The following is a 26,260-nucleotide window of genomic DNA, read 5'->3' as shown; positions in this document are numbered from 1 at the left end:
TTGGAGGATGATAAGGCAGAGCTATAAAACAATAATTGCTTTTTTCTTTTTTAAATATAAGATAATTAGACAGTAGCCTAAGGTGTAAAATATAACCTTATAGGTAATTAAGGTTTTAAAGTTAGAAAATAAGATTAAAGGTATAAGGAAATAGTTTATACAAAATATTAATATATAATAAATATCAAAACAAATACTTTCTATAACGTACATGATAAGTATATGTCCCAAATAAGTATATGTCCCACTATACTGTATAACTGAAAAGAGTAAGATTTAGTTATTTGAAAATTAGCAATATAATTAATAAAAATCTAAAGAAAATAATTTGCCTTATTTCTTACATAGTAAAATACTATAGTACTTTTTATAAGGCTCTAGCTAGTTTATATGTCGTATTACTTAAGAATATACAGTGTAAATATATTTTTTCAAAACTAAGTCTTTAAAAAAGTCAATAAAGTAAAATAAAGTCAGTATATATAGGACTTAGTCTAATTAGCCTGACTTTATAGTATAAGCTGTCTAAAGCTTATTTCTGATTTTTAATCGTTTCTTAAATATTGGAGTTTAAGGTATAAGTTCAAAATGTGACACATGCTTATGTGGGACATATGCTTATCATGTACGTTATAACTTATTAATTTCTTCTTTTAGGTTTTCTTTTCTGATTTATAGCTTTTTAGCTTTTAATACTTATTATCATTACTTATAAAATATATCAATGAATATAAGCAATTATTATTAAATTATTAACTTTCTTTAACTATATACGTATTATAATTCTATTAATTGTCTTATATGAACCTTATTATTTTTTACTAGTTATATAAAATTCTGTTATGGTTGGTCCACGTAACAGCTCTATAAGGCTCTATAGGCAGCTGTAAGCACCACTGTAATTCCTATAATAGCAGTTATAGCCCAATCTTTTGCCCTGTGGCGTAGTAGTTAGGTACGACCATTACAAATTCCTTGCTATATTTAAAAAGACTAACCTTTAAACTATATTAGTCTTTTTCAGTAACTGCTTACTATTATTTGACTATAATAAGACCTTAACTATGTAAAATATATTTATTAGCTATTAATAAACTTCTTTTTATAAAAATAAATATGTGAGATATATTTTTATATTATTATTAATTAATAAATTAATAAATTAAAATCCCTAAATTGTATAAATAATGATTATTATCAATTTTTTAATCAATTCATAATCCTAAATAATTAGTGTTTTATTACAACTTAATAATAAACTGAGAGTAGATTATAAAAGATGCATCTATATACTAGCCTTTTATTCAACGAAATAACATAGAGCTAAGGGAAGATAAGACCCATACCACACTGATCCTGGAGCGGTCTTATCTCCCCCTTTATTCAGCCTCTTGATGCAACATGTTGCTTTTAGGCATGCAAGCCAACATCTGTCACATTTAGTCCTTCCATAACCCTGCAAGGCCATCATGGAACAAGGGCAATTAAATCCGAGCCACAACATTTAAGGACTAGGTTCCACCCGCAGTCATCGCTAAGCAGGTGAGGACAACCCTTAATCAGGACGAGGCTGAAACACTTTGCAGACCTTTTTCCCAACATACACAGTCACATTGACATGGTGAAGCCGTTAAACCCGGTCAACATTACCTAAAGTAGCGGAACGCATAGTTAGGGTGGGCTAGTATCAGGACTGGGCTTAGCTATGGAGGCGTGATAGGTCCGTGCCCATAGCCTCAACTGATCTAACTAGTTATTGTGACAGTTGGGTTCCCAAGGTATTGATAACTGAGACTGTACTAGGATTATGTTGGCAGGTTGCATATTTTAACGGTTGGGTTTCCAAACAGGTAAACTAGTCCGTACTAGGTTTATGTTTGCAGAGGGCGTAAGGCGTGATGTTGAGCGAAGTGAAGTGTTATGTCTCTTAATCGTAGATTTAATGCGTGTTAGGCTTGATAAATGTAAAGGGGTCTTATTGACAGCTGGCAAGCTAAGTTTTATAAAGTACCAATGAATGAGTATATATACTTGTAGTGCTTATTGGGATACGAGTGAGTAATGAGAGGATACTTACTTGGTGTTAACTGAGTATTGTCAATAAGCATACGGTTGTTGGAGCGCAGATGGATTGCGTACGGCGAATGTGGTGAGTAAGGCTATGATTGGAGGGAATTTGTGGGGTATACGTGATATAAGCGCTGTGTTTGCAATATCCCTTCAATTGTGGAGGGGCTCCGGCCTGGTCACGACAGAGTGATACAACCAATTAAAATGAGCCAAATCAAAGATACCTAGCATCCCACCTATTTTAGGCCATGATAGAAGTACCAGCAATCCCTCGAGTGTCAAATCGCTACATTACACTGCTGACACCCCCAAACGGTCTGACGCCTCCTTTTATTGCGACTAACCGGCTCCAATGGCCTTCTTGAGCTTCTTGGCCTTGGTCGCCCTAATTGAAGCCCCTGGCAAACGTGGCAGTTTGACTTTTTTCCTCTTCGGACCGTATTTTGCGCCGGGGTGGTACCATATCCACCTCATGAAGATGCCTAGCTGGGCGGCTATCCACACCTTGAAGCCTGTATCAACAGGCTTGTTGGGGACGCGCGTGACTTGCTTGTTCCTTCCGGTATATCAGATCATAGCCTCGTCGACGGCAAGATAGGAGCCCGGCTCGCAGAGCTCTGTCGTTGCGTGTTGAAGGTGCTGAGACCATGACTCAACGCATTGGAAGACGGTAGGAAGGTTTTCATAACCGTCAGCGAATTCGGTGAGGTCAAAAACACAGACATGACGATAAAGAATCTGGAATCGATCGTAAGTCATGGATTTGATTATCGAGTGTTCAGGCCGTTGATCCTCTAGCCGAGATGTTTTCCAATAATCTTCAACCGTTATCTCATTATGGACCCCCATATAGATAAGGATCCCAAGCCAAAATGTACATCTCTGCAATCGTGGTTGGCTTCCAGGCATTGAGGCGTGACTTTTCTGTCATTTCGTGTTCTTGACTATCGACAACGCCGTGTTGGATGAGGCTAGTAACCCAATCATTGGTGTATTTAACCCATTCTTTGACTATAGAAATGGGTATGAAGTGTTGGAAAAGTGACAATGGGCTCTGGGGCAGCTCGTTGACGAGAAGATTCCGTCGCGGCACCTCGAAGGGATGACAATTGAAGCCTCGGCCATCGGCAGCGGGAAAGGCCGGTCTCCGAGTGCTATCACCCGAGTGCTCTTGATGGCTGTTTTCTTCATTGATAAAACTACTATCATCATACGCATTAAGTGCCTCAATAGGTGGTGATGATGGTGCTGATTGGGAAGTCATTGATTAAGATTGGCTTGTATTGGAGGTTGGACGGTCTTGCTCAACGACGTGTCGTGTAGTGTCCCCGAGGTACCTCGCCATTGACAGGGATAGTATGGGGCAAGGTACCTGCCGGAGCTCCTCCACAATTGAAGGGATAAAGTTCATTCCAGACTGTCCGAGCGGCCAATCGCTGACGTTTCCGGACCGCTTCGACATCAGGTGGGCCGCCATCGATTAACACTTTGACTTAAAACAACGACCCTATTAATGGCTGGGGGTGACGTGCGACCATGCGGAGGTTTCAGAAGGACCCTAAAAAAAGAATCAGATCCAAACCCCGCATTCTTAGGTCGGGTTTGGAGCGTGGTGTTGTGCTCCCTGCTAGTCTAAAAGACCGAAGTCTCGAATCTCTGGCCTTAAGTGCAACTCATGTTCAAAACCCATCTTTTGGTTCCAAATAAACACCAGCTAATCAGGGTTTCACCATGTATTCAGCCACTAATGCCAATAAGATGTGCCCAGAGAGGCATAATTATTGTTTCTAACGAGATCTAGGACTTATCAGGATGACAGGGGCAACGTACTGGCTAGGGGTCATTGCGTTGAGAGAATCTACAAAAATACACCGTGCATTATCCGAGCTGTTTTAATGTCTCGCCCTTGACATGGCTATACAGGATGCTTAATCTGCTTTCTAAACTTGCTCATATGATCCCAAACGATGTAACAGTATATGATAAGCAAGCGTTGCACTTGCTGATTTGTTGGTATTTACACTTCGAATTATTATTTCATTCAGAAGTTCTCCTTCAACTTAAGCTTAAAATAGCTAAAACCTGGATATTACAACTATTAAACTAACGTATATGATAAGCGAAACCAACGGATAAGCCAGACCAACAGACCACTTTTCACCTTAAAGGCAGTTTTTTAGATAATTCTTAAAAATTCAAATTAAGCTTAAAATAGCTAAGACTCTGATAACTTATAAATAAGTCTTAAAATAAGCTATGTTTATTTTCTTAGGTTTTTAAAAAAATTCTATATAGCTATAAACTTTAAAGTCTATTTACACTGCAAGATACACTGTATCTTAAAGTTTTCTATATAAATAAAATTAATTAAAAATCCCTGGAAAATACTTTTAAGTATAACTAGCTATACTATTTTGAGAAATAATTTATCCAGATTTTTAGCTATTTTATTTAAGCTACAGAATAGTATCGGGTAAGCTATTTTTTGCTGCACAGTATGCTGTTGGCCTCGCTTATCTGTTGGTTTCGCTTATCATGTACGTTAGCACTTTCTATCACATGACCTTATTATTTTAGTTAACCTGACTTTGTGTCGCAGGGTAGGCATTAGTAATCTAGCTATATGCTTTAAGTAACTGTGCGGGATGGAATACCCCGCACAAGAGATAACTTAAGACAATCAATCAACACATTTTGCTGCTGCTCATCATATTCATTCTACCTTTAAGCACGCTCAGTGCGACACTTAGCGTAGCCACAGGCCCTATGAGGTCCGTTCTCCCGGGCGTAATAAATACTACTACTACTACACCTTACTAACGCATCTCAACGCGTTGTTGGAAAATCCGGGAATCCCCTTCCCTTCAGGATTCAGACTGTTAGGCTGAGATTCCTAGATTTAAAGTTCAAAGTCCTAGGTAAAATCATCTAGAGATATAAACCCGAGAAGAACTCTCATCCCAATAATGAACAACCAAATTTCGTAAAATATACTCTCACCCAGCACTACTGCGCAATTTAAACAATAAAGGGTGGATATTTGCATTGCAAACGTGTTTTGAAGCTCGGCCTAATTAAAGTGGAACCCCGTTACGTTGCCAAGGGTTACCCGGCCTGAAATCATTTGATGCAAGATCTTTGTCAGCGGCGGGGCCCCACGTAGGGAGATCTCGTTCAGAGTTGTCAGTGTGCTGGCCTTCTGAGGTTTGGCCCTGCCCGGCTTGATAAATTTCATTCATTCATTAGGGTCCCAGAAAGTCACTGATCAGCGAAATCAACAGTCCAACTCCTATGGAGGTAATTTTACAGTCAGCTTTCTGGCTTGATAACACTTTTGTTGACCTTAAACTCTTTTTTTTCTTTTTTCGCTTTCGTTAAGGCTCGATTCCTGACGCGACAGATCAAACTTCCTCGCGGACTAACATGAGTTGCAACAATCGTATTGACTTCGTGCCCTCGCTTCCGGCGCAGGAAGGACTAGGGAAGGGGCCCATTCCACTTCGTGAGAAGGTAATGCCGTCCTAAACATTGTACTCTACCTGTGTATGTGACTAACCTGCCATGTAGTCCGCAGTTATTGAAGAACGTAACGGCGAGATAGAATTTCGAGTCGTCAACAATGATGGTGACCGGGAGAGTCTCATCGTCCTGGGTGGGCTGAAATGTGTCTTTCAGAAGCAGCTACCGGAGATGCCTAAGAGCTACATCGCGCGCCTCGTCTACGATAGAGCTCACATGTCCATCATCATTGTGAGGAAACCGCTAGCAGTAGTAGGTGGCATCACGTACCGGCCGTTCAAGCACCGCAAGTTCGCCGAGATTGCCTTCTGCGCCGTCTTATCAGATGAGCAGGCCAAGGGCTACGGGGCACACCTCATGGCGCATCTGAAGGACTACATTAAGGCATCATCAAATATGATGCATCTCCTGACCTATGCCGACAACTCGGCCATCCCCTATTTCAAGAAACAGGGTTTTACAAAGGAGATCACGTTGGATGACTCAATTTGGAAGGGGTGTATAAAAGACTATGAGGGCGGAACTCTTATGCAGTGCTCTATGCTCCCAAGGATTCGCTACCTAGACGTAGGCCGCATGCTCCTCAAGCAGAAGAAATGCGTCCATGCCAAAATACAGGCCTTTAGTAAGAGCCACGTGGTCCATCAACCTCCGAAACGGTGGGAGAACGGCCTTACTCCGATTGATCCCCTATCCATCGACGCAATCCGGGCGTCAGGTTGGTCACCTGGTATGGACGAGCTGGCTAGGAAATCCCACCACGGCCCGAATTACAAGCAGCTGTTACATCTCTTAAATGACCTCCAGGACCATCAATCATCGTGGCCATTCCGGCAGCCTGTCAGCGAGGACGATGTCGCCGACTATTACGAAGTCATCAAGGAACCAATGGACCTAAGTACTATGGAGGCCAGGCTGGAAGCGGAGCAATACATGACACCTGAGGATTTCATTAAAGACGCCCAGCTCATCTTTGACAACTGTCGTCAATTCAATGGCGAGAATTCGCTCTATGTGAAGTGTGCCAACAAGTTAGAGAAGTACATGTGGCGGCAGATACGCACGGTCTCCGAGTGGTCACATTTGGAGTAGTATGATAGCATGACTTGGTTAACTTGAGGCACCATGGATAACTTTCCCGCCTGCGAGTCTGTCGCCGTAGACTACACAGCACGCAACCCACGCCTTCATGTTCTTCCAATGCAGCGGCTTCAAGTACGGCCATGCCAGAGCCTACTGTATGCAGTCGTGGCGGTAACATGACAGGATACTACAAAACTGGTTCGTGCACGATGACAGTCCTATCCGGCGGTCAATAGGCGGACGGGTACCCGTCCTTCTAAAATTGGCGAGAGATATATGATGCTGTAGAGAAGCTCCGAGGAAACGGCAATAGAGTCAATATCATCTGGCTATCCTCTAATAGTGAGCTCAACATTCAAAAGACAGCCAAGATGTCGGCCCGTCATGCAACAGAGCCATACATCACGCCGCAAAAGGGAGTTGCCAAAGCGAAGACTACAATTCTCAGTCGAACAAGAGCAGATTTGCGAAGCGAGAGGAAGTTGCCAGAAGGAGTTGGCAGGCATTCGAGGAAGGTCGACTCAGCTCTGCCCGGTAAACATACCCGCCTGCTATACGACCAGTTATCATCGAAGGAAGCCAGCGTGCTGGTGCAGCTTAGAACCGGAATGACGCGACTGAACGGCTATCTATATCAGATCAGGGCAGCACCGATGGATGAGTGCCTATGTAGGCGGGAAAAGGAAAAGGTAGAGCATTCCCTCTTTCGATGCATGAAATGGACGACACAACGCAAAGAGATGTTTCAGTGTACGAATGAGAAACGCGGCAACCTCTCCTTTCATCTGGGAGGTAAGCCAGCATCAGACGGTCAGGAATGGACGCCAGACATGGACGCGGTGCGGGCCACGATCAGGTTCGCGATCGCTACAGGTCGCCTAGAACAGAGATGACAGGAACACCACTCACCTAGCAACATTTTATCAACACTAACCGATAACCCACGACGCCCTCAAATAGTCAACAGCAGGCACCGCTTCAGCCGCCGAAGATAGGAAACTGAACACTTGGAGGGATTGGGCTTCAAGTTGTCCTGCTACTACTAACAATCACGAGGACAAAGAAGGAAAGCAATGACTAGACTGGAAGGAACAAGGCGAGAATCGTATGGGCTTGACGAGAGCAAGGCAATACCTAGCGAAGTGTATGTACCTTTAGCTTCAGAGCCCATTGGGCGTTGGCCTACCGGGCGTAATAGACTTGTATTGTATTGTATTTCCCGGTCGACATTTCGCATGTGTTCTCGTTGCTCGTCCCACTGTGGGCATCGGAAGAGGCCGCAGTCACATGTGTCTGTCTCTACTGCGCCTATCCTGTGCAGATACCTGTTGACTCGTGCCATTCCCGTTCGTAGTTGCACCAGGATGTCAGATTCGCGTCTCTTCAGGGCGTCATATAGTATGCGCGTGTGTTTGCCGGGCAGCGCCTTGTCAAGCCGTTTCGAATAGCCGCCTACGCTCTCTGGTAGCACCATGCACGGTCTGCGCTGTGCCAGTAGTACTCTCAGTCGGGCCGATCGAGCCTGATGCGGCGGTTTCGTTGCTTTACATCCGCTATATGTTGCCTTTCGTGCTTCGGTCTTTGCTTTTACTCCCAGTGTAAAAGACTCGTTTGTAGATAATACCCAGCGCATTTTAATGGTGTTGCCACCCTTTTCCAGTCGTCTCGCATGTCTGTAGATCTCCCGGATGGTGCCTTGCCCTGACCGCTGTCGGGCTTTTGCAATCGCTTGTAGCGCCGATCGATTTCGTGTCGCAACGATGATATCTTGATGCTAGAGTCCATCAGGCATGCACCTCAGGACCATTGCTATCGCTTCCAGCTCAGCCGTGTATGCGTTTTGCTCGTCTCTCGGGCCAAGAGTGACGGAGTACTTTGCCATTACATCGTCCGTCGCTCCTCCGCCAGCGGTGTTGCCCACGACGCCGCCCATGCCAACTAGTCCGTTTCTCGCGGAGGCGCTCGTTGCGATGAGCACTTGTCTCATGTTGCTGGTCTCGGTCAACTCGTCACCTATATCTACATCCACCGCTGCCCCCTTGTCTGAGTCGTACTCCATCGCCGTGTGCCTATGCCACGGTGATAGCGCATATGGCTCGATCGTTTCCATCCGTTCTACTGCTCCATTGTGGGCGAGTGCCAGTTTCGTCAACGGCGAAAGATAGCTCCGTGTCTCTCTCACTCTAAATGTCGCAAGCGGGTGCGTCTTCGGCAGTGTTTGCATATTGACGTAGAGCCGTGTGCCGGCCTGCGCGTGGCGTTCACTGATAGGTAGAATACCAGCTTCCGCCACTGTCACCGAAACCGTCTTGAAGGCTCCTGTGATGGCTTGCGCACCCATCTTCTGTGCTTCGTTCAGCCACCTGGTCTCTCTCCACCCGCGTCTATGAAACCACACGTTCGAAGCGTAGTCCATCGTCGGGGCCACCGTTGCTACAAACAACTGCCTCGCCGTCCGGGGTGTTAACATCTTCAACCTTCGTAGACACATGGCCGCCCGAAGTCCCCGTGTAGCTGCTTCCTTTATGTGTTCCTCGTACCGCGACTCCGAGTCCATCACCAATCCCAGTATCTTTCTGCTTTTCTTTGGCATGACCGCCTGGCCTTTGGTCGTATACGGGCTTTCATCGGTGCGTTCGGGATGGCGCGTGAAGTGTATGATGACCGTCTTGTCCTCCTCAAATGTCGCCCCGCTTCGCCTTTCCCACTGCAGTGCTCTGTCGATGACGGCCTGGATGCCTACTCGGTTGGCTTCTGCTGTCGTACCCGTCACCCAGACTGAGTAGTCATCAATAAACGCGATCGATCCACCTTTTGTATCGATCTTGCGTTGCACGAGGTCTGCGTTGAAGAAAAGGAACAGCACCAGTGACAAGGGCGACCCTTGCGGAAGTCCAGCCTGTGGCAGGTCGGGTCGCTCAGAGGTGTAGCCGTTTACCACGATCGTCGCGGACCGATTGGAGCAGAAAGCGTCGATCCACTTCACCAATCCCTTAGGGATGCCTCTGGCTTCCATTCTCTGCAGTAGTCGATCCTTGAACACCCCGTTGTACGCTCCCTTCGCGTCGAAGCTTATCAGGCTGAGCACCTTCCGGTTGCGCCACGCTTTGTAGAAGTGCTCTTGGAGGAGCAGGAGTGCCTGCTCGGCCGATCGTTGCTTCCTTCCGCCGAAATGGTTGGTGGGTAGCAGTCCGAATGTCTCTACCGCGTACGAGATCCGGTCATGACCGCTTCCAATATCTTTCCCAGCGTCGATAGAAGTGAGATCGGTCTCCAGGCCTTGGCTACCTTGTAATCGTCCTTGCCCGGCTTCTTGAGCGGGATGATTTTCGCGCTCCTCTACTGGACCGGCAGCTCTCCGTCTCTCAGTGATGTCCGAAACAGATGCAACACCCGGTCTCCCACTACTGGCTAGAGCTGCTTGAATCTAATTTCTCGTGGATGTGTTTGATCTCTTCGGTGGCCTGCACTTGCAGGGGCTCGATATCGCGTGAGGCGTGCTGCTGCATTCGTTTGAGCTCGTCAATCTGTTCCTGCATCAGCTTTCGTTCCTGTGCGGCTCGCGCCTGAATGCCTTGAATACCCTGTTGCAGCTGCCTGATCGCTTTTACCTGGCCTTCGATCATTTGCTCGAGCGCCTGCTGCTCCTTTTTCCAGGCATTCCACAGAGTCCCAATGATTCTCTCGTGAGAAGTCGTGATTTCCTTGACGGTTTCCTGCTGCGCCTTCGCCATCTGTTTCATTGTTTCGTCGCATACTTCGCGGATCAGGGCTTGCATTACTATCCCAACATTACCGGACAAGTTCTCCATTCCTTTCGCTGTTAGCTTTCGTGGCCAGTCTGATTTACGCATGCTGGAATCCCGAGGGCAGGCGTCCTCCGAGGTCACAACGATGCTGTCCGCAACTGCGTCAATCGCGGCGTTTCGCGTCGCGTCGCGCTTTGCTTGACTTTTCAAACGGCTGCCTGTAAAAGAGTGTAAAAGATTGTAGTTGTTGTGGGTGGGGGCGTTAGTCATCTTCCGTTTTCTTGTGTACTTCCCAAGCCTTAACTCCGGGGGGATTGCTGATTATGTTCGCAAGAGCCGTATAGCTGTGACAACAACTTTGACTAGGGAAGAGTCAAAGAAGGAGTCATCCCGATGCAATAGGTTGGCCTTTTTCCATATATCAGTATGTATATTCATATATTGGCGCCTCTCAATTGGCTATCACCCTTCCGTAATTACTTCATTTTAGCAACTACACTCAACAGCTGGTTGTACCTATTTTGCACACTTGGATTGGTCTAGGTTCTTTCCAGTGACGGCTGCGAAGGCTTATTGCCAGCGAAAGGGATAGTTTGACTCTAGTTTTCCGTTTCCAAGCTGCATGCTTGGCTAATTGTTGTTGTCATACCACATGTGGGGTGTATCATGGTTTTCGTTTTGATCATGCTGGTTCTAGACCTTCAGCCATGCTTTTTAGCAAAGAAATGGACTGAAAAAGAGGGGCTGCGTGGCTTTGGGTGTCAGCAGAATGATTCACCTTGGTTGGTCAGTTACGATATAATGCCACCCCGTTACTTGTATGGTGGTCTAGACCTTCGGCGCTTTGGCGCGAGGACCGCGGGACCGCGGTCTAGAACCTCGCCATCATATCAGAGCGCTTCGGATACACCGGAGCAATGCCTACAGTGCAAGATGCAATAAGTTTGAATACCGGGCGTGTATGCTCTTTTACTGCTAGCCTCTTTAAGCTAGCTACTACGTACATATCAGCTTTTGCACGGCTAATAAGAATATAGTGATTGGCTAGATCGAGCTTCTTCCTTAGATTAGAAGCAGGCTTAACTCCAAATAGGCTAGACAGGGGGTATCAGTATTTCAAAAGTTGTTCAAAATTATTGCATCCCACTGTAACTGCCCGCGAAATTCCTAATTGTCCCTCGGTACCGCTGCTGACGCTTATTAATAGTAATTGTTTCCTAATATTTCTTTTGGATTCATGCTCTCGTAAAGTGTTCCACGCCCAGCTTTATCAATTGTGTGGATAGCCCCACTCCGCGGACCCTGGCTCTTGGATCACCCTCCGCTTTAACTCCACAACCCCACCAATCAATGCGTCCATACTACCCAGTCTCTGTTTCTGGCGACGATCGGCATCTCCCCCTCGTCCTCACATCTTTTCCGTGCTCGTACGTTCTGCAAAGCACCGCGCACGCTCCAACCGGAGCGTCACGGCTGTTGTATCATTAATTGCCACCATACGACTATTTGCGTCGAACGCCCAGATATATGAACGTATCAGCTGTTTATCGTAGCAGTTTTGGCGACCTCTGGGCCTGACCATTGAGGTATTCCAGGCGACGCTATTAGTCGAGTCCTTAAGCACGCACCGCGGTTAAATAGATCTCTCGCTAGATCATTTTGCTGCGACTCGACCTCTCCGTTTCCATCACTGGCACGCTAGGCTTGGAAGATACACTGAATGTCCATTACCTTTTCAGTAACCGGACCTTCACCGAGAAAAGCAGATTCATCCCATGACCTCTTTGTTGGATATTTCCAGATATTTTATCAGCCTAACGAACCAGGAAGACTCGATATCGACGAACCCCCTTTCAAAACAAATTTGCATAATCTGGAAATCATTTGCAACTCTTTATTGCCGGTTGTAGCTTTACTTCGTCTTAGTGAGTATCTCAAAACCTGCCGACGCTCTCCCCCAAACCCAGCATAATATACTGCCGCGGTCCCCCCTCTGCACATATACAATTAACGGTCTTGGTCAACTGATTAATGACTAGCCACTGCCTATATCACTCTTTGCGACTCTTTTGCGACAGGTCGATTCTTGCACTTATGTACTTTCATTTATAACTGGATTTTTTATTGCTATCTTACAGGACAATTGATTGTTGCTAGCCGTCTTCTGACCGTATTACCAGTCTTCAATCTTCAAACCTTGGATATCTACTATAGTGTAGCCTGACAATAGGCATACTTGAAATCCTTGCGACATAGATAATCAAGCAGCCCTATTAGAGTCTTGCTCTACTTCCCATATGCTTACCGGGCCAATATGCCGTCGAATCAAAGCAGTTCACATAGAACCCCACCATCACCACTACCACCACCAGCTCATAATTCTCTCCGCCGTAACTCCCCCAGCAGCAATTTTGAGACGGGGTCGAACGACCCACTGAAGTGGCTTAACGACTTAACCCATAATGTGATCGCCAATTGCGGTATTATGGACAGTAAGAATTGACTTTAGCCGGCTGAGGGTAGTTTAGAAGACACTGATGCAGAGCGTAGTTAATGTACCCTCTGGGAAAGAACCTGATTCATCGAATATGGAGAAGTCATACTCAAATAGTCAGTACCAGCCTGGCCCTCCTATGCCCATCACGACACATAGTAATAGCGCCGATGACTACCGCAGCATCATTGACGACCTAACACTCGAGATTCAACAGCTAAAGAAGGAGCTCAAGCACCACAAGAAATTGGGCCCGGCCGCACTTCATGAAGACAAGCTGTTTGAGATCAAGATTCAGGGGCTGCCCCTCCAAAAAAAGAGAGAACTAGAGGCCATACTAAGGGATTTTGCCACCGACCTCAAGGAGTTTCCAGACGCTTCATCATCGCAAAAAAAGAAGACGGCATCCCCCCACAGCCATGGTCACATATACTCGAAATGTGGAATTGGCTACAAACATGCTCCTTCCTCTCCAGGTACCAACCTCGGGCCAACCGATTCTGCTTATGTCTCCTTGTCGGCCAGTGCCGGGCCTTCGAGTACGCCTCTTAGCCTTCCCATTATGAGTTCAACCAAATCATCAAACAGCCAGGTCGAAGACTATCTACGAGATGTTCCCGACGGCCTATACCCGCAACACATGACCATGACAGACAAGGAGCGAAAAAGTCTTGTCGTTCGCCGTCTCGAACAGCTCTTTACAGGCGGGACTAACGGTGCCGACATTTCGAAGGTGCCGCTTGTGCGGCCGGGTGGTAGCTTCGTTGTAACACATGATATAGCGGATGCACAGATGGAGGGCCTGTCAACAACCTACGAATTACCCACTCATGGGACTAAGCCTATCCAGGAAGCAAGAATCCCCCTCTTCAAACAACAATCGCGTCCCCAAGGAAACAAGTGCAATCCAAGGGGTTGTGGTTCGATTACTGATCCCAATCCGGACGACATAGAGGCTGGGGGCAATAACAGTGGCTCGGCCTCGAGTACGAAGCTGTCTCCTCTAGTCCTGCCTTTGCCAGAACAGCGACCCATACGACCATGTGATTTGGACCCCGATCGTACTCATATGCCGTCTGAGAATATGAACTACATCCGGCATTTGAGTCGACTGCCGCCCGAGTCCTCGCCTGCACAGCAGAGTATCCAAGACGTCTACCTAGACACTGAGGGCTGGGTGTATTTGAGCCTGCTGTACAACTTGGCCCAGCTCCATTTAATCAACGTAACATCAGATTTTGTACGCTCTTCTGTCTCTGAAGGCAGCACCAAGTTGCAGTTGTCTCCTGACGGGCAGAAAATTCGATGGCGAGGCGGATCCAAACATACCAAGCTCAGTAGCTGCAGCCCTAGCTACGACTCGCAAGCTGGTTCTTTTACCGACGATATTGATGGTTCGGAAAAGAAACGCAAACGCCAGAAGACTACCCGTTTTACTACCAATAAATCCCAATCTGGCGGCTCAAGTAAGGATATGCCTCAATTTGATCCACAGCTTTGCGCTCGAGTTCAAAGTTTCCGCTACAAGCCACTATTTGCTCAGCAGAATTCGTCAGCTAGGCACACTTCACTGGATTTAACGGTTTGGCCTTTGACGGCGGTGGACGACGATAATCCTGGCGAGGGGGACTTGGGCTTGGATTACTCCAGAGGGTCGGCTGTTAGATCGCAACACCACGAGGGTGCTATCTCATACTATAGCGGCGCGCCTTTCTGTATTGATTTGTCAGGCGATCCAGCTACCATGTCATCAACCAGTCGCACTCTCTCCAGCGGCCAAAGCCAAAAGGATTCTCGGCAAGTACCAGACTTCCCCCGGTGTCCTCGACGAACAGCATCTGGGTCCTTCATCGGCTACAGACCGTTGACGGATCTATGCCAAAACCTGCATCAGCAGACTTCAGCCATGGGCGAGGATAATGATGAAGCTCAGGGTTCAATAAACAATGGTAGTGAACAAACCAGCGATATCGAGCTGGATTTGGTTTGGAACGACAATCAGCAATACATGGGACAACAGCCATTGGTTCCCTGCGGACTTAGTGGTGTTCTACCCGCTGATCACTTTACGGTTGTTGTCAATACTAAACGGCCTAAAAAAGACCTCCTTCCATGCGCTTCCGAGCCTCAGACTGAAAGGCCAAATGAAAACATAGAAAGGATTCATCAACGGGCGGCGATGTTAACTTGTCCCGTCCCCGGTGGTTCAGAAGCAAAAACAATCGAAGAGTCACCGCATATCGAGATTGAGTATCTGTCATGGCGCATCAAGAGACTGGTACCAGTTCCACTGCCATCCCCTGTCAGTTTCTTTCCGCCGTTTAGTACCGATAATTCCACATCTGGGGAAGATGACGATCCATCTATAGCTGCGAATGATACAGGGTCATCAGAGGGGGATATGAGCTGATGGGCGAACTTGTATTATTCCAGTATCAACCCCCATGACGTCGATGCTAGCAGTGGCATCAATGCAGATGATGCTCTAGACGAGTGGTCCTACAGAGAGGACCTGTCCATCAATCAAGACACGGAGGCGAATATATCATAGTTGCCAAGAAAGATCCTAAACAAACGATGATTTCCCGGAAAGAAATTACGGTATGAATGTTCTAAAGATAAGCTTACCCTTAGGATTAACTGATACTATGTGCGTCTATTGATCTAATTACCGCTTCTCTTTTAACTTGAACGTAAGGCTTATGTAGTATATGGGCATGGTGAAAGACATCATTTCGGGCTGCGGCTGATTTTCGTACTATTTAAACTCTGCCAGGTCTTAGGGTTCTAGTCCCACATAAGCCAACAGGTACTACAGACACAGAAGAGATCTTATCATTTGTTCAGGGTATATCGATATCCAGGCAAAGATGGTATCTAGATGAAATTGAGAAATACACAGTACACTGCCATAATGTAGATTACTATACACTTAGAACATTATCAGCGGTGATCTCATTTCAATTAAGCGATCCAGGAGTTGCCAACTTGTCGTGTTGTTGACGAAGCTTAGGCCTGTTTCTGATGTTTGTATCACATAGTAACGTAACATAAGACAAATAAAAAGGAGGATACGAGGACTACGGTCGGGCGAACACTAGTATTCCTGTCGCGAAGGCTTTGTTAAATATCAGCTGTCTAGCCTGGACTCCTTCTCCTACACAAAACACCATTATGACTTAGAGAGCGGCATTATTTCACGGCTGGACGATATCGAATCAGAATCACATGCAAATATAACATAATTCTCAGTATGCGGAAACCCTTAACATCCCTACAATCAAGTTCAGGATTCTCAATAACGAGTAAATACTAGCCACTACTTCGTAACCCTGCACTAAGATTGAGTTTAATGGAAAATGGCTCTAACGCTTAGTCTTAATCATTTATCTCAGGGCTGATCAAGGCCCCTCGAGGGGAGCGGGAACTCGCACGGCCTGTGAATCCTATAGAAAGAAGAAGCCGAGAGTACGACCTCATTTGACTTACTTATTGGTTTAACCAAGTAATCATGCAACCTAACGCAAGTGCAGTGCAATGGCGGAAGGCCTATGTGCAAACCCTGCATTGAAATCACAGCTTGCGTCTACAGCGCCGATGAGAGCGAAGATATGCCAGTCATGGAAAGACGCAATGACGAACTGATTACTCTGTTGGAAAAATACACGAATTATACGGCATGACAAACTCACAGTCGATCGAAGAAGCACGAGAGATTTTCAACCACATACAGACCAACGATAATCCCATTGCCGCCTTCCAGATGGTCAAGGCCTCAGATCTACTACTGTAAGGCACCTCGAGTAAGGATACAATGCTATGATACGCTTCACACGGAAAGCATACAAGTCCGGCTCAGAACCTTTCGTGATAGGGGGCAACTTGTTCGACCTAAGACTCAGGTTAAGGTTTTCAGGGTAATTATGGATGCTGACCTCAAGCGCAAGGAGAATATTGCACGGAAAGCGACTAAATCATTGAATGCAGCCATAGAGCTGTAGAGGCTCAGTTGTGTCACTCCAGGATCAGCAAGACAGCTGTTTACAGTCACAGTAACCCCATTTATGGATTACGCCTCAAACGTCGCAATGCATGCCTGCTAGTACTGAAAGCAAGCTCTATCAATCAGGCTCAAATAATTCGGGCAAATCCAGCCACCGGGACGTTCCTCACGGCGGCAATAGGTGTAACAGAAATACAGGCACACATCGTCAGTGTATATGAGCGGCTCAGAGCGGGCAACCACTGATCTACGCACCCTGCAAACCCAGCCCTAAATGCTACGTTTCGCATCCGAAATTCGAGAAGATAAAAATCGCTCGCCATTTTATGAGGTAGCAGTAGAACTTGATAAGGCTTTAATAGAGTAGCTAGAAATAAATAACCCTTTTATGTTAGTACCTTGTATAGAATAAGTGTAAACTATAGTTAATAATCAGGATAGCTTGGGAATAATACAAGCCGGTATAAGACAGGCAGTACGCACCTCAGTAAGAAGTTTTGCACGGAATATGGTAGTCGGAGTTAGTAGAGTCATTGGGATTCCTGCCTTGGCGCATAGAAGGACAAAGCTTAAGTGCTTCTACTTTACACGTGGCATGAGAACGGAGCAGAATTCGTTCTCTGGGGAACTGGCAGCAATAGCATACCTATTAAGCCAACTCTCTGATCATAAGTACCAAAGTGTAGGACTATAGGTAAGCAACAAAGTCATTATGCTTATAATCGGTAACCCTTACTAGCAGTTTCGCGAAGACTATATTAAGTGCCTTTACAGTTCGATTAGTATATTGAAATTTAAGAAAAATATAGGGGCAGTCATATAAATGCCTACTACGCTGGTATTGACAAGCATAGCGAAGTCGGATTCATAGCAAACTTCTACAGATGCTTATCGGCCATGGGCATCACAGCATGCAGTGATACGCATTTTAGTGACCCAGAACACATACGCGTAGGGACGAAGCTATTCACCTCACAGGAACAGACAAGGCATGAGCAGGTTTTCATAATACGGCAAAGCCTGCCTCCGCTAGTGCCTTGTCCTTTGAGAGCATTGGAAGCCCCTGCATAGCGGATGGCAAAAAGAGCAGGTCCTCCAAGTTCTTTACTGTCTTTCCGGGTTGACACGGCGCTGTTTCTCTAACATCTTTATCCGTAATGGTGTCGGAAACAGAGGCCTGGGCAACCATAGTGAGCGCAAAGAAATTGACAATACCACCGAATGATCTGCCAAGCCTCTCGTACTCCTCTAGATCTAGAGCAGCGCCTATCTCAATATTGACATCAGTGTTCCACTCCTTAGCCAGATGGCGGAGAAGGTGGAGGGCTTGTTCGGCAACGTGATGGTAACGCGCCATTTCTGCAAGTCCATCGATACCCTGCTTCACTGCCTCAGAGAGGTGAAGGTCAGTCCTCGCTGCCGTGCCTAACTTGTGTGCCTGTACCGTTCCGGCCATGAGAGCAAGGTGGATGATGGATGAGGCCAGCGCGAAGTATGGCACGAAAGACGGCGCCAACTTCAGTGGGTATATCCGCGAGTAGGATGTGAGAAAGCCCTGTATGGCATTTGCAGCCTGTAAACAGACGTCTCGCGGTGATACCTCAGACTCGATAATACGCAAGTTAACAAAGGGCCAAAAGAGTAGTAAGGTTGCAAAGTGGTAGTACATGCTAGAGCAATGGTTAATAGTTTAAGCCATTTTAATAAAATAGTTTTTCTTACTGGGCGAATAGCACTGCCGGAGTAAAGTTGTGACCGAGCCGCAGGACTTCGGGCACTCCGTTGTACCAGTCGAGGTACTCTGTATAGATGCCCAGTAGGCCCTGTGCTGTTAAGGTCTTTCTAGGTGAGTGCAGAAGGTATAGAGATTTGTGTACCCGTTGACTTAGCTCACAGAGGCACTTATATACCGACCGCTCATTAGATGGCTGCTCATACTGTAGCTGCAGTGGCGCATCTAGGCCGAGTCAGTACACTGGTCGAAATATATCATCTCTTCCTCCGACAGCTTACCGTCATCTGTGTAAGGAACCCAGACTGATGCCTCAACATCTCTTACAACAGCAGGCTTAGATGGCAAGTGCAGGGTATAAGAACAATTAGGCAATGAACCCGTTACCAGAGAAGACACACTAGGTAAATATCATTTGTCAGCTTGATGGCTACTTATTACTTCTGCTGTTTAGCGTTCTTACTTATCTAGAGAAAATGCGCCCCAGAAAGTCGCCAACTGAACAGCAAGCTCCTCCTGATCTCCATTATCGGGGGTACGATGCAGGCCCATCTCAAAAGCCAGCCGTATGCTCTGTCCCGCATAATACCGACTCTCTGAGCCTCGACCACAATTAGCTTCTCGAATCGACATGATTCCCAAGGCTTGGATTGTCGTTAGAGAGTGGTGATCTGTCTCTTGGTCAAAGAGCCGCTGCGCCTCTTTAAAGAAGTGGTCGCCTGCCGACTGTGGGTCTTCAGAATCAGTCCTAGTAATAAGATTGGTGGAAAAGCGGCAGCCAAGGGCAAGCAACGCATTAACAAGTAAGGGCGAGCAATATCTGTGTCTTCCATCGCGAAAATCTTGAAGGAAATGCCTTTTGCTAAGAGGTGCGAATACTGGATACTCCCAGCAAAAGTACAAAGCAAGAAGATGTAGTATCAAGTTGATGTTATTGGTAATGGCGGTCCATGCCGAAGGATGATGCTCCCATTCTCGTTGGTTTAAAACAAATGGAACATGATCTAGCCCATGGGATCGGGGTAGTCCAGCAGGCATATGGTCATCCTGCATGCCCTCGACCCATGATGCATTCCGAGAGTGTGACGGCCCTCGACGATTTTCCGAAGAGCTCATTACTTTCGGGTCAGGATTACTACCCGTGGCGTTCCCAGGTCCCAAGCTTAGGGGACAAGATGCGGCCGCCGAAGTACCGCCCGCAGGCGTAGAGGCGGAAGCGTCACTGAGGTTGGCGTTATGGCTACCTGGCGTGGCAACGACAGACAACCCACCACCACCCGAGGGCAGCGCCCCACGAAGCCAATCAGACAAGTTTTCGACGTCTTGTCCCTTGCACGGTCGTGTATTTAACGCCGATGCTACTTGTAAGAGAAGGTCGCCGTCATCCCCCTGCAGAATGGTTGTGGCACCATCAGTGCCTTTGCGAAGTCTGCGGAGGATGGCATGCGAGTCTTGTTCTGGTAGATTCATCAGAAGGTCGTAGAGCCGTTCGTAAATGTTGGCCCTTTCCTGTATTTCATCGTGTTTGCGCTTTAGGTCAAACAGGTCTTGATCGGAAGCCTGGTAATGGCACTCGAGACCTTTGTTGATACAAGCCTTGCATTTTGGACGTTCGCCACAACACTGCGTGGGAGAGATAGCGGGTTAGCGGGCTGAATCTGGCTGATTTCTCACGAGAAATATAAAAGTATTGAGCTTCGCACGTACTTTGGCCTTTCGTTTCCGACACGGTTCGCTGGCGATTTTTGTTAGATTGGCGCGGGGAAGGAGACGAGGTTGGAGCGATGGTCCTTGACTGGAGTCAGAACTAGTCCCCCCAGAACTCGGCCCTGGAGCTGGTCGAAGTTTACGAAGTTTGGAACCGCTCAAAGGCGATTGGTTGCCGCTAATAAACGGGTGTGAAGATGAGGAGGACATGTGTGAGTATGCAGAAATTCACTGACGTGAAATCATGCGGAGAATGACAAAGGGATAAAATAACGTCATAAGAGGGGTAGACAGCGTCGTGCCAAGAATTTAAAGTACAACAGTGGTTCAGAATGGCAACCAACCGCGCCCCGAATATTAATCCGCGACGCCCCACTTATGTATGTATGTATGTATGTATGTATATTTTTCGTCCGGGGGGCCATCGGCCCCGAAAGTCCCCTACTGGGGCACAGGACGTGCTGAGCTAGAGAAGTCGGAATCTATCTACACACTATTTACAGAAATGCGATTGGCTACAAAGGGTTGGTCATTCGCAACGCGAAATTAGTCTTCACCTCGGCATCCAGTTTCTGTAAACACGTCAGTAGGATGCACTCTATCCAGCATATCATCGGCACAAATGGCGCATTCTATCGAGCCTGTTGCCCGTCAGCGGGATGGCATATCGCAGCCGCTGATGAAGCCTGATTTCAGGAGAGTTGAGATCGGCCTGTGCGTGTGGCAGTTTAAGACTGCCTCAATGTGGTCACGACCAGATGGAGGGCGTGGTAACACCCTTCATCTGGTCGAGAACAGGTAAGAGAAAGATAAAGAGAGAAAGAAAAGGTCTACAAAAGAGATGTGAGAAGAGAAGGAATGAGAGTCGCAAGTGCTTCTCTGGTCGTCGTCGCCTAATGACGAGGGCAGATCTTTCCAAAGAACGCGCTGTTCTTGGACAGGTCGATGAATTTGGTGAAGTCTTTTCCTACTGCTAGATTGACTGCTGCGTTCGGTGAGGGTGTCAGCCTCATCCGATGACGTGGCGGTACCTTTCTGCAGTAGAAGATGTGATCCGGTGCTTTGCGTCGGCCACATGAGCAGACCAGGCGTGCGTCGTCGTGGTCGAATCTCTCGTGATACGCAGCGAAGTCCCCATGAAGGGATCTCGCTGCCAACAGATGGTGCAAGGCTGCACGTGGGAGCGACAGCTCTGGCGGGCAGCCTGTGGTCGCCATGAGATTGAGTCTCTTGTACTGCTCAGGAGCGGTGGCTGACCACCATGCTTCGAATGCTTCTTTTGGTTTTTGCCTTGCGATCCTCCGTAGGTAAGCTAGCGTCGGCTTAGCACCGTCGGGCTCAGGGAGCAATGATGCCGCTTTTGCCAGCTTGTCGGCCTGTTCGTTGCCAGGGACGTCGGAGTGTCCTGGTACCCAACGAACCTGGATAGCGCCATGCGATGTCGCCAGAGCCTGGAACTCGAGAAAGACGTCTTGAGAGGAGTCAGAGGGTGTGCCTCGTAAGCACGTGGCAGCTGCCAGGTTGTCTAGGCATATGTAAATGTTCTGTGTTGCTAATTCTCGCAGGTTTAGGGCAGCCTTCAGGCCCTCTAACGCCCTGCCAGATAAGCTTTAAAGCATAAAATTTAATATAGGGTAGCTATAAAGAAGAGTTTACTATATTTTTCCATATAACGCTTATCTACAATAGCAGTTTCACAATTGCCGCCAGTGTCAGGGTAGTGTGTCCGTTATATGACTAGTAATGCAGCCTACGAAGGGCCGAAGGATATGGTTTTTCCAGCAAACACAGAGAGAAAAGTAGAAGTTTACTTAGAACAAACGGATTAGGTGATCGCCCATTGCAATCTCAGTACGACGGCTAATTAGACAAGTTAGCCAAGGGCCTCATATACCATCCAGGACCACCTAATATATCACCAAACATTTCGGTTTCTCATATAAAATCTAATTTTTAATTAACCCAACATCAGCCTAGACTCCAGATTTATAAGTAAAGTTTTAGGATATACTAATAGGCCTTTATTTCTATTTTACTCTCTACGCGGTCTTTTTACCTTCCGCCCACTGCGGATGCGCTGGCAGTGTTCTGTTTCTTATATCAGATCCTATACTTTTTCCTTTAAACTGATACCCACCTCGATCACCAACTCGGCTTCCTCATCCACATCCACCTCTAATTCTGCCTTTTTTAAGTCATAGAGGGCTTATCTAGTTGCTAGAGCCTCTGCTAGAGCTATAAATCGTCGGTTCAGGTTTAGTACCGCTTTCCTTTTCTTCCCTCGCCACACCTAGGCCATCTGCTCTTCGAGGCCCGCAATCCGCTCATTCTGAACGGCCACCTTCATCTCTAAAGCTTCCAAGCCTTTGGCAATCTTGCTATAATTTCTTCGCGTCGGGCGACTGCGGTGTTTGGCTAGATTCCTCACCTGACGGCTCGTTGTCGGTGTGTCATCTGAGTGCATCTGAGCACCGGGCTTAGGGCTCTCCCAATAGCTTCGTATGCTCTTTTCCTTATACACTCCCATATAAATAAGCACTTCAATCATCGTCATCACCTCTGAAGCCGTTGGACCTTCCCATTTGTAGAGTTTTGAGGTTCGGTTCATTTCGGTTTTCCAGCTGTCGATCCAACCGTTCACTTTAAGCCACGAGATCCAGATTTTACTGTAGACGACCCATATCTCAACGAGGGCTATAGGGAGGAAAAGTTAGAATAGCTTCAGAGGCATTGGAGGCAGGGTGTTGCTGTGAAATTCACGTGTTTTCACTTGGAAGGGCTCGAAGCTCGTGCCTTGGTCCTCTTCGGTCGGAAAACCCGTGGCCCGGATTGAATCATCTGGCCAAATACGGCGGCTGTGCCGTTTATGGAGAAAGCTCTTGTCATCATAGGAAGTGATGACCTGTATCTCGTCTAGAATCGGAGGGGAGCTCATTGATGAGATCGAAATGATTTGATGGTGTTTTAGGTGTAAAACGGCATTAATTTCTTCTTTGGATTACCCGTTGGCTCGAGCCGGAGGGGGGCCACTAAGCAAGCTTAGTTGGGCACAAAAGTCCGGGACAGTCACAAAAGGGTGGGACACCCGTTGGACCCGATTTTTGGTGTGTTTTGCGGCATTGTCAATGTATCTTCATTCTGAAGGCGTCAAAAGAGGTGAAATTTCTGTATCTATTGAAATGAAGCTTCCTGTGATGATATATCTGCTATTGACTGTAACTGTAAGAGGGAAATAGCTGCAGCGGCGGCAAGCTTGCCTGCCGATTAAGAACGCCTTCTCTAGTAAATTGGGTGCTTTCCTGTCCTTCCTGAGGCCTGTGACTGGCTCCTATAGCGGATCTTTCTTCTCCAATGAGTGAAATGAGGGCATCGCGAAATTGGGCTTGGTGTTGAGCCGGGCATGGTGTTGAGGGCACCGTTGGAAAGGGGGACTCGTAGTCGGGCAGGCAAGGCGGCGATGAGGGCATTGCGACATCCTCTTCTTCCGATAAATCGATGAGGCTATCTTCTTCATTAAAATCGGCATCAACCGGCGGTTGCGTAAGTTGAAAATCGACGGAGTCATCGCTGTTGAGAAGGCCGGATAAATCTGCTGCTGAGAGGGGCTTTGCTGCGAAGCCGGCGTTGCGAATAGCCTCACGAGCTTCCGGGGCAAGCTGGGTATCGATCATGAAGCAATCTTCCTTCTTCTTCAGCTGTGAGGATATCTCGGCTCGTGAGGCATCGAGAGAAGCGTATTCTATATCTCTTTTGGTGTGTTCAAGCCACTGTTTAAAGCGCATCTTCTTTTCAACGCCGTCGACGATAACCTCCTTCTTTTGCTGCCACTCAGCTTTTATCTCTTCCATCTGCCGGATTGCAAAAGATCGTATATTCCGAAGCTGAGATCTCTGCTCAGACTTTGCTCCTGCTTCAATAAATTCAGCCTGCTGTTCACGAAGCTCTTCTAAGCTTATATTATGAAAATAATCTCCTACCGGTCTTCCTCGCTTTCCGCGCTTTCTCTGATGATATCTCTTCTCAATACGCTCTTGACGATTGGCAACGTGTTTTTTCACGATATCTTCAAGCACAATAGCTTCACTAACGATCTTCTGTACAGCTTCAAGTCCCCGGTGCGTTGGGGAGCTCAGAATATCGTGATAGCGGTTGCTGACATCTCTTGCTGTATCAGAGGCCATAGGGAAGCGATTTTCCGCCGGTAAAAGTGAAGATAACGCCGGATCGATAGCCTTACGAGTCTTCAGCTTCTTCTTCAGCAGATAACTAACCGCCGGCGCCTCAGTCGGCGGGAAAATGCCTGACTTTTCGAAGCCTGCGATAATGTGGGCAGCTGTGAAGCCTTCCTCGAAGATCTCCTGATATTGTGAGAATTAGTATGTGAAAAGAGGGGTCTTTTGGACAAGATGTGAGTTGCTAACACATACCTTGAAGGAGCAGGAGCCTGCAAAGTCACGGCGGTTGAACGTCAGATTTCCCTTCCGCAAAGCTTCTCGCAGCCTTTTTTGGTGTGCATTCTTTAACCACTGAAAAACGCCTAGGTCCATCGGTTGAAGCATATGCGTTGAATGAGGAAGAAGGAAAGCAACGAGGATATTGAATTTTATACAATATTCTCTGAAGGCGAAGGAGCCGTGACCGGAGAAGCCGTCGATTATGAGCAACCGCCACACGAGCTCTTCTTCCTCCTTCCCTTCCGTGCCCGGAGGCGTGTCATATGGAGCGATAGGGTTGAATTCGCTTTTCAGGTGCTCGTTACACCCAAACCACTGTTCAAAATCCAGCTGACGATGTTGTACAGTAGCAGATTTCTCCCAAGACCACCGGTTGAAGTGCTTCGCCCACTCGAGCGTTATCTCGGCGTTGGAAAAAGCCGTTTCCGACTGTGCAAAGCGCATATTAGGATCACCATCGATATCTGACCACTCGATCGTTGGAAAAGCTTTGAAGATGAGCCAAGGAGGAGTAGTTGCTCCTGCGGCGTTGCCCGTACCGATCACCGTACACGTCTCCCTATCTTCCGGCGAGAATACCTCTGTTGGAGTCTTCTTTTTGGTACGTACGACGAGGCATTGCACACGTTCTCGCAGTATTCCGACTCTAATTCCGGCTTGATCAGCATTCCAACACTCTGAGGCGCCGATTCTGTATCTGGTGATAACTTCAGAAAGTCGTTTAAACCACTGCTTCGTCTCCTCCACGCCGGCTTCTTCATACTCATAGCGAGCCGCTTCTTTCGACTTCAAAATCGAGGTATCAAGCTCGGGATGATCGTCACGGAAGCGCCTGTACCACATCCGTGAGACCGGCTGAGCGTGAGGATCACGGCGACTTCTTATTGTATTTGCTGCATCTTCAATCTCGCCTTTGGAGGCCGGAAGACCAGACTTCTGCATCCAAATAATGAAGCATACGATAGCTTCTTCTTCGGCATCTGAAAGGAGTCGCGGCCGACCATTATTTAGCTCAGGAACCAGGTTAAAATCCGCTGTTTTGGCCGCTTCAAGCTGCTTGACGATACGTGCAATGGATGACTTGTTAGAGCCCTTGTACTGCCGCTCAGCATCGCGTATTGAAAGAGGCTTCTTCATTAATTTGGAAGCATCACGAGAGAGGCCCTTTTGGAGTCGTTGGCGCGAAGAAACGACTACTTAAACTACTCTGATATTTACATTTAAAGGCATAATGCACTTGGACAACAGTACTCCTTTTTTTTGGCTAACTGGCGTCTAGATTTCTGTTGATTTCACATACAAAATCGAGGGAATTTGCGACAGCCGGCGAAGCGGGGTTGTCCCACCCTTTTGTGACTGTCCCGGACTTTTGTGCCCAACTAAGCTTGCTTAGTGGCCCCCCTCCGGCTCGAGCCAACGGGTATTGGTTACTCTGGACGGTGCAGTGCC

General features: G+C 47.1%; 4 protein-coding genes across 4 annotated transcripts; 2 read left to right on the top strand and 2 right to left on the bottom strand.

Moving 5' to 3' along the window:
• Nucleotides 1-5,372: 5,372 nt before the first annotated feature.
• Nucleotides 5,373-6,891, top strand: FOBCDRAFT_227951 (Bromodomain-containing protein). The gene is made up of 2 exons (XM_054705869.2): nucleotides 5,373-5,580; nucleotides 5,638-6,891. The coding sequence occupies exons 1-2, from the start codon at nucleotides 5,494-5,496 to the stop codon at nucleotides 6,679-6,681; spliced, it is 1,131 nt and encodes a 376-aa protein (XP_054561844.1). The 5' UTR covers nucleotides 5,373-5,493; the 3' UTR covers nucleotides 6,682-6,891.
• A 3,189-nt stretch (nucleotides 6,892-10,080) lies between these two features.
• On the bottom strand, nucleotides 10,081-10,655 carry FOBCDRAFT_321436 (uncharacterized protein). The gene is made up of 2 exons (XM_059612069.1): nucleotides 10,256-10,655; nucleotides 10,081-10,199 (listed from the first exon to the last, which is right to left on the bottom strand). The coding sequence occupies exons 1-2, from the start codon at nucleotides 10,524-10,526 to the stop codon at nucleotides 10,195-10,197; spliced, it is 276 nt and encodes a 91-aa protein (XP_059465404.1). The 5' UTR covers nucleotides 10,527-10,655; the 3' UTR covers nucleotides 10,081-10,194.
• A 2,080-nt stretch (nucleotides 10,656-12,735) lies between these two features.
• FOBCDRAFT_296076 (frequency clock protein) lies at nucleotides 12,736-15,325 on the top strand (the record flags this gene model as incomplete). Its single annotated transcript, XM_054705865.1, has 2 exons — nucleotides 12,736-12,913; nucleotides 12,972-15,325. 2 exons carry the CDS (start codon nucleotides 12,736-12,738, stop codon nucleotides 15,323-15,325), a joined length of 2,532 nt encoding a protein of 843 aa, XP_054561840.1.
• Nucleotides 15,326-17,681: 2,356 nt separating this feature from the next.
• FOBCDRAFT_227941 (fungal-specific transcription factor domain-containing protein) lies at nucleotides 17,682-20,642 on the bottom strand. The gene is made up of 5 exons (XM_054705864.2): nucleotides 20,358-20,642; nucleotides 19,114-20,273; nucleotides 18,932-19,050; nucleotides 18,641-18,875; nucleotides 17,682-18,588 (listed from the first exon to the last, which is right to left on the bottom strand). The coding sequence occupies exons 1-5, from the start codon at nucleotides 20,565-20,567 to the stop codon at nucleotides 17,922-17,924; spliced, it is 2,391 nt and encodes a 796-aa protein (XP_054561839.1). The 5' UTR covers nucleotides 20,568-20,642; the 3' UTR covers nucleotides 17,682-17,921.
• Nucleotides 20,643-26,260: the final 5,618 nt, after the last annotated feature.

The sequence above is a fragment of the Fusarium oxysporum genome, chromosome VII, assembly GCF_013085055.1.
Source record: "Fusarium oxysporum Fo47 chromosome VII, complete sequence".
In the NCBI taxonomy this organism is placed as follows: domain Eukaryota; kingdom Fungi; phylum Ascomycota; class Sordariomycetes; order Hypocreales; family Nectriaceae; genus Fusarium; species Fusarium oxysporum.
The sequence above is the reverse complement of the archived record's forward strand: the minus strand, read 5'-3'. Positions and strand labels throughout refer to the sequence as shown.

What these genes read in the sequence shown, in the direction of transcription:
- FOBCDRAFT_227941 (XM_054705864.2), bottom strand. Translation starts at nt 20,567, where the DNA reads ATGTCCTCCTCATCTTCACACCCGTTTATTAGCGGCAACCAATCGCCT. An exon ending in GGCGCATTTTCTCTAGATAA is followed by an intron (nt 19,051 to 19,113) that starts GTAAGAACGCTA and finishes ATATTTACCTAG; the next exon opens with TGTGTCTTCTCTGGTAACGG. An exon ending in CCGGCAGTGCTATTCGCCCA is followed by an intron (nt 18,589 to 18,640) that starts GTAAGAAAAACT and finishes CCATTGCTCTAG; the next exon opens with CATGTACTACCACTTTGCAA.
- FOBCDRAFT_227951 (XM_054705869.2), top strand. Translation starts at nt 5,494, where the DNA reads ATGAGTTGCAACAATCGTATTGACTTCGTGCCCTCGCTTCCGGCGCAG. An exon ending in CCATTCCACTTCGTGAGAAG is followed by an intron (nt 5,581 to 5,637) that starts GTAATGCCGTCC and finishes CCTGCCATGTAG; the next exon opens with TCCGCAGTTATTGAAGAACG.
- FOBCDRAFT_321436 (XM_059612069.1), bottom strand. Translation starts at nt 10,526, where the DNA reads ATGCGTAAATCAGACTGGCCACGAAAGCTAACAGCGAAAGGAATGGAG.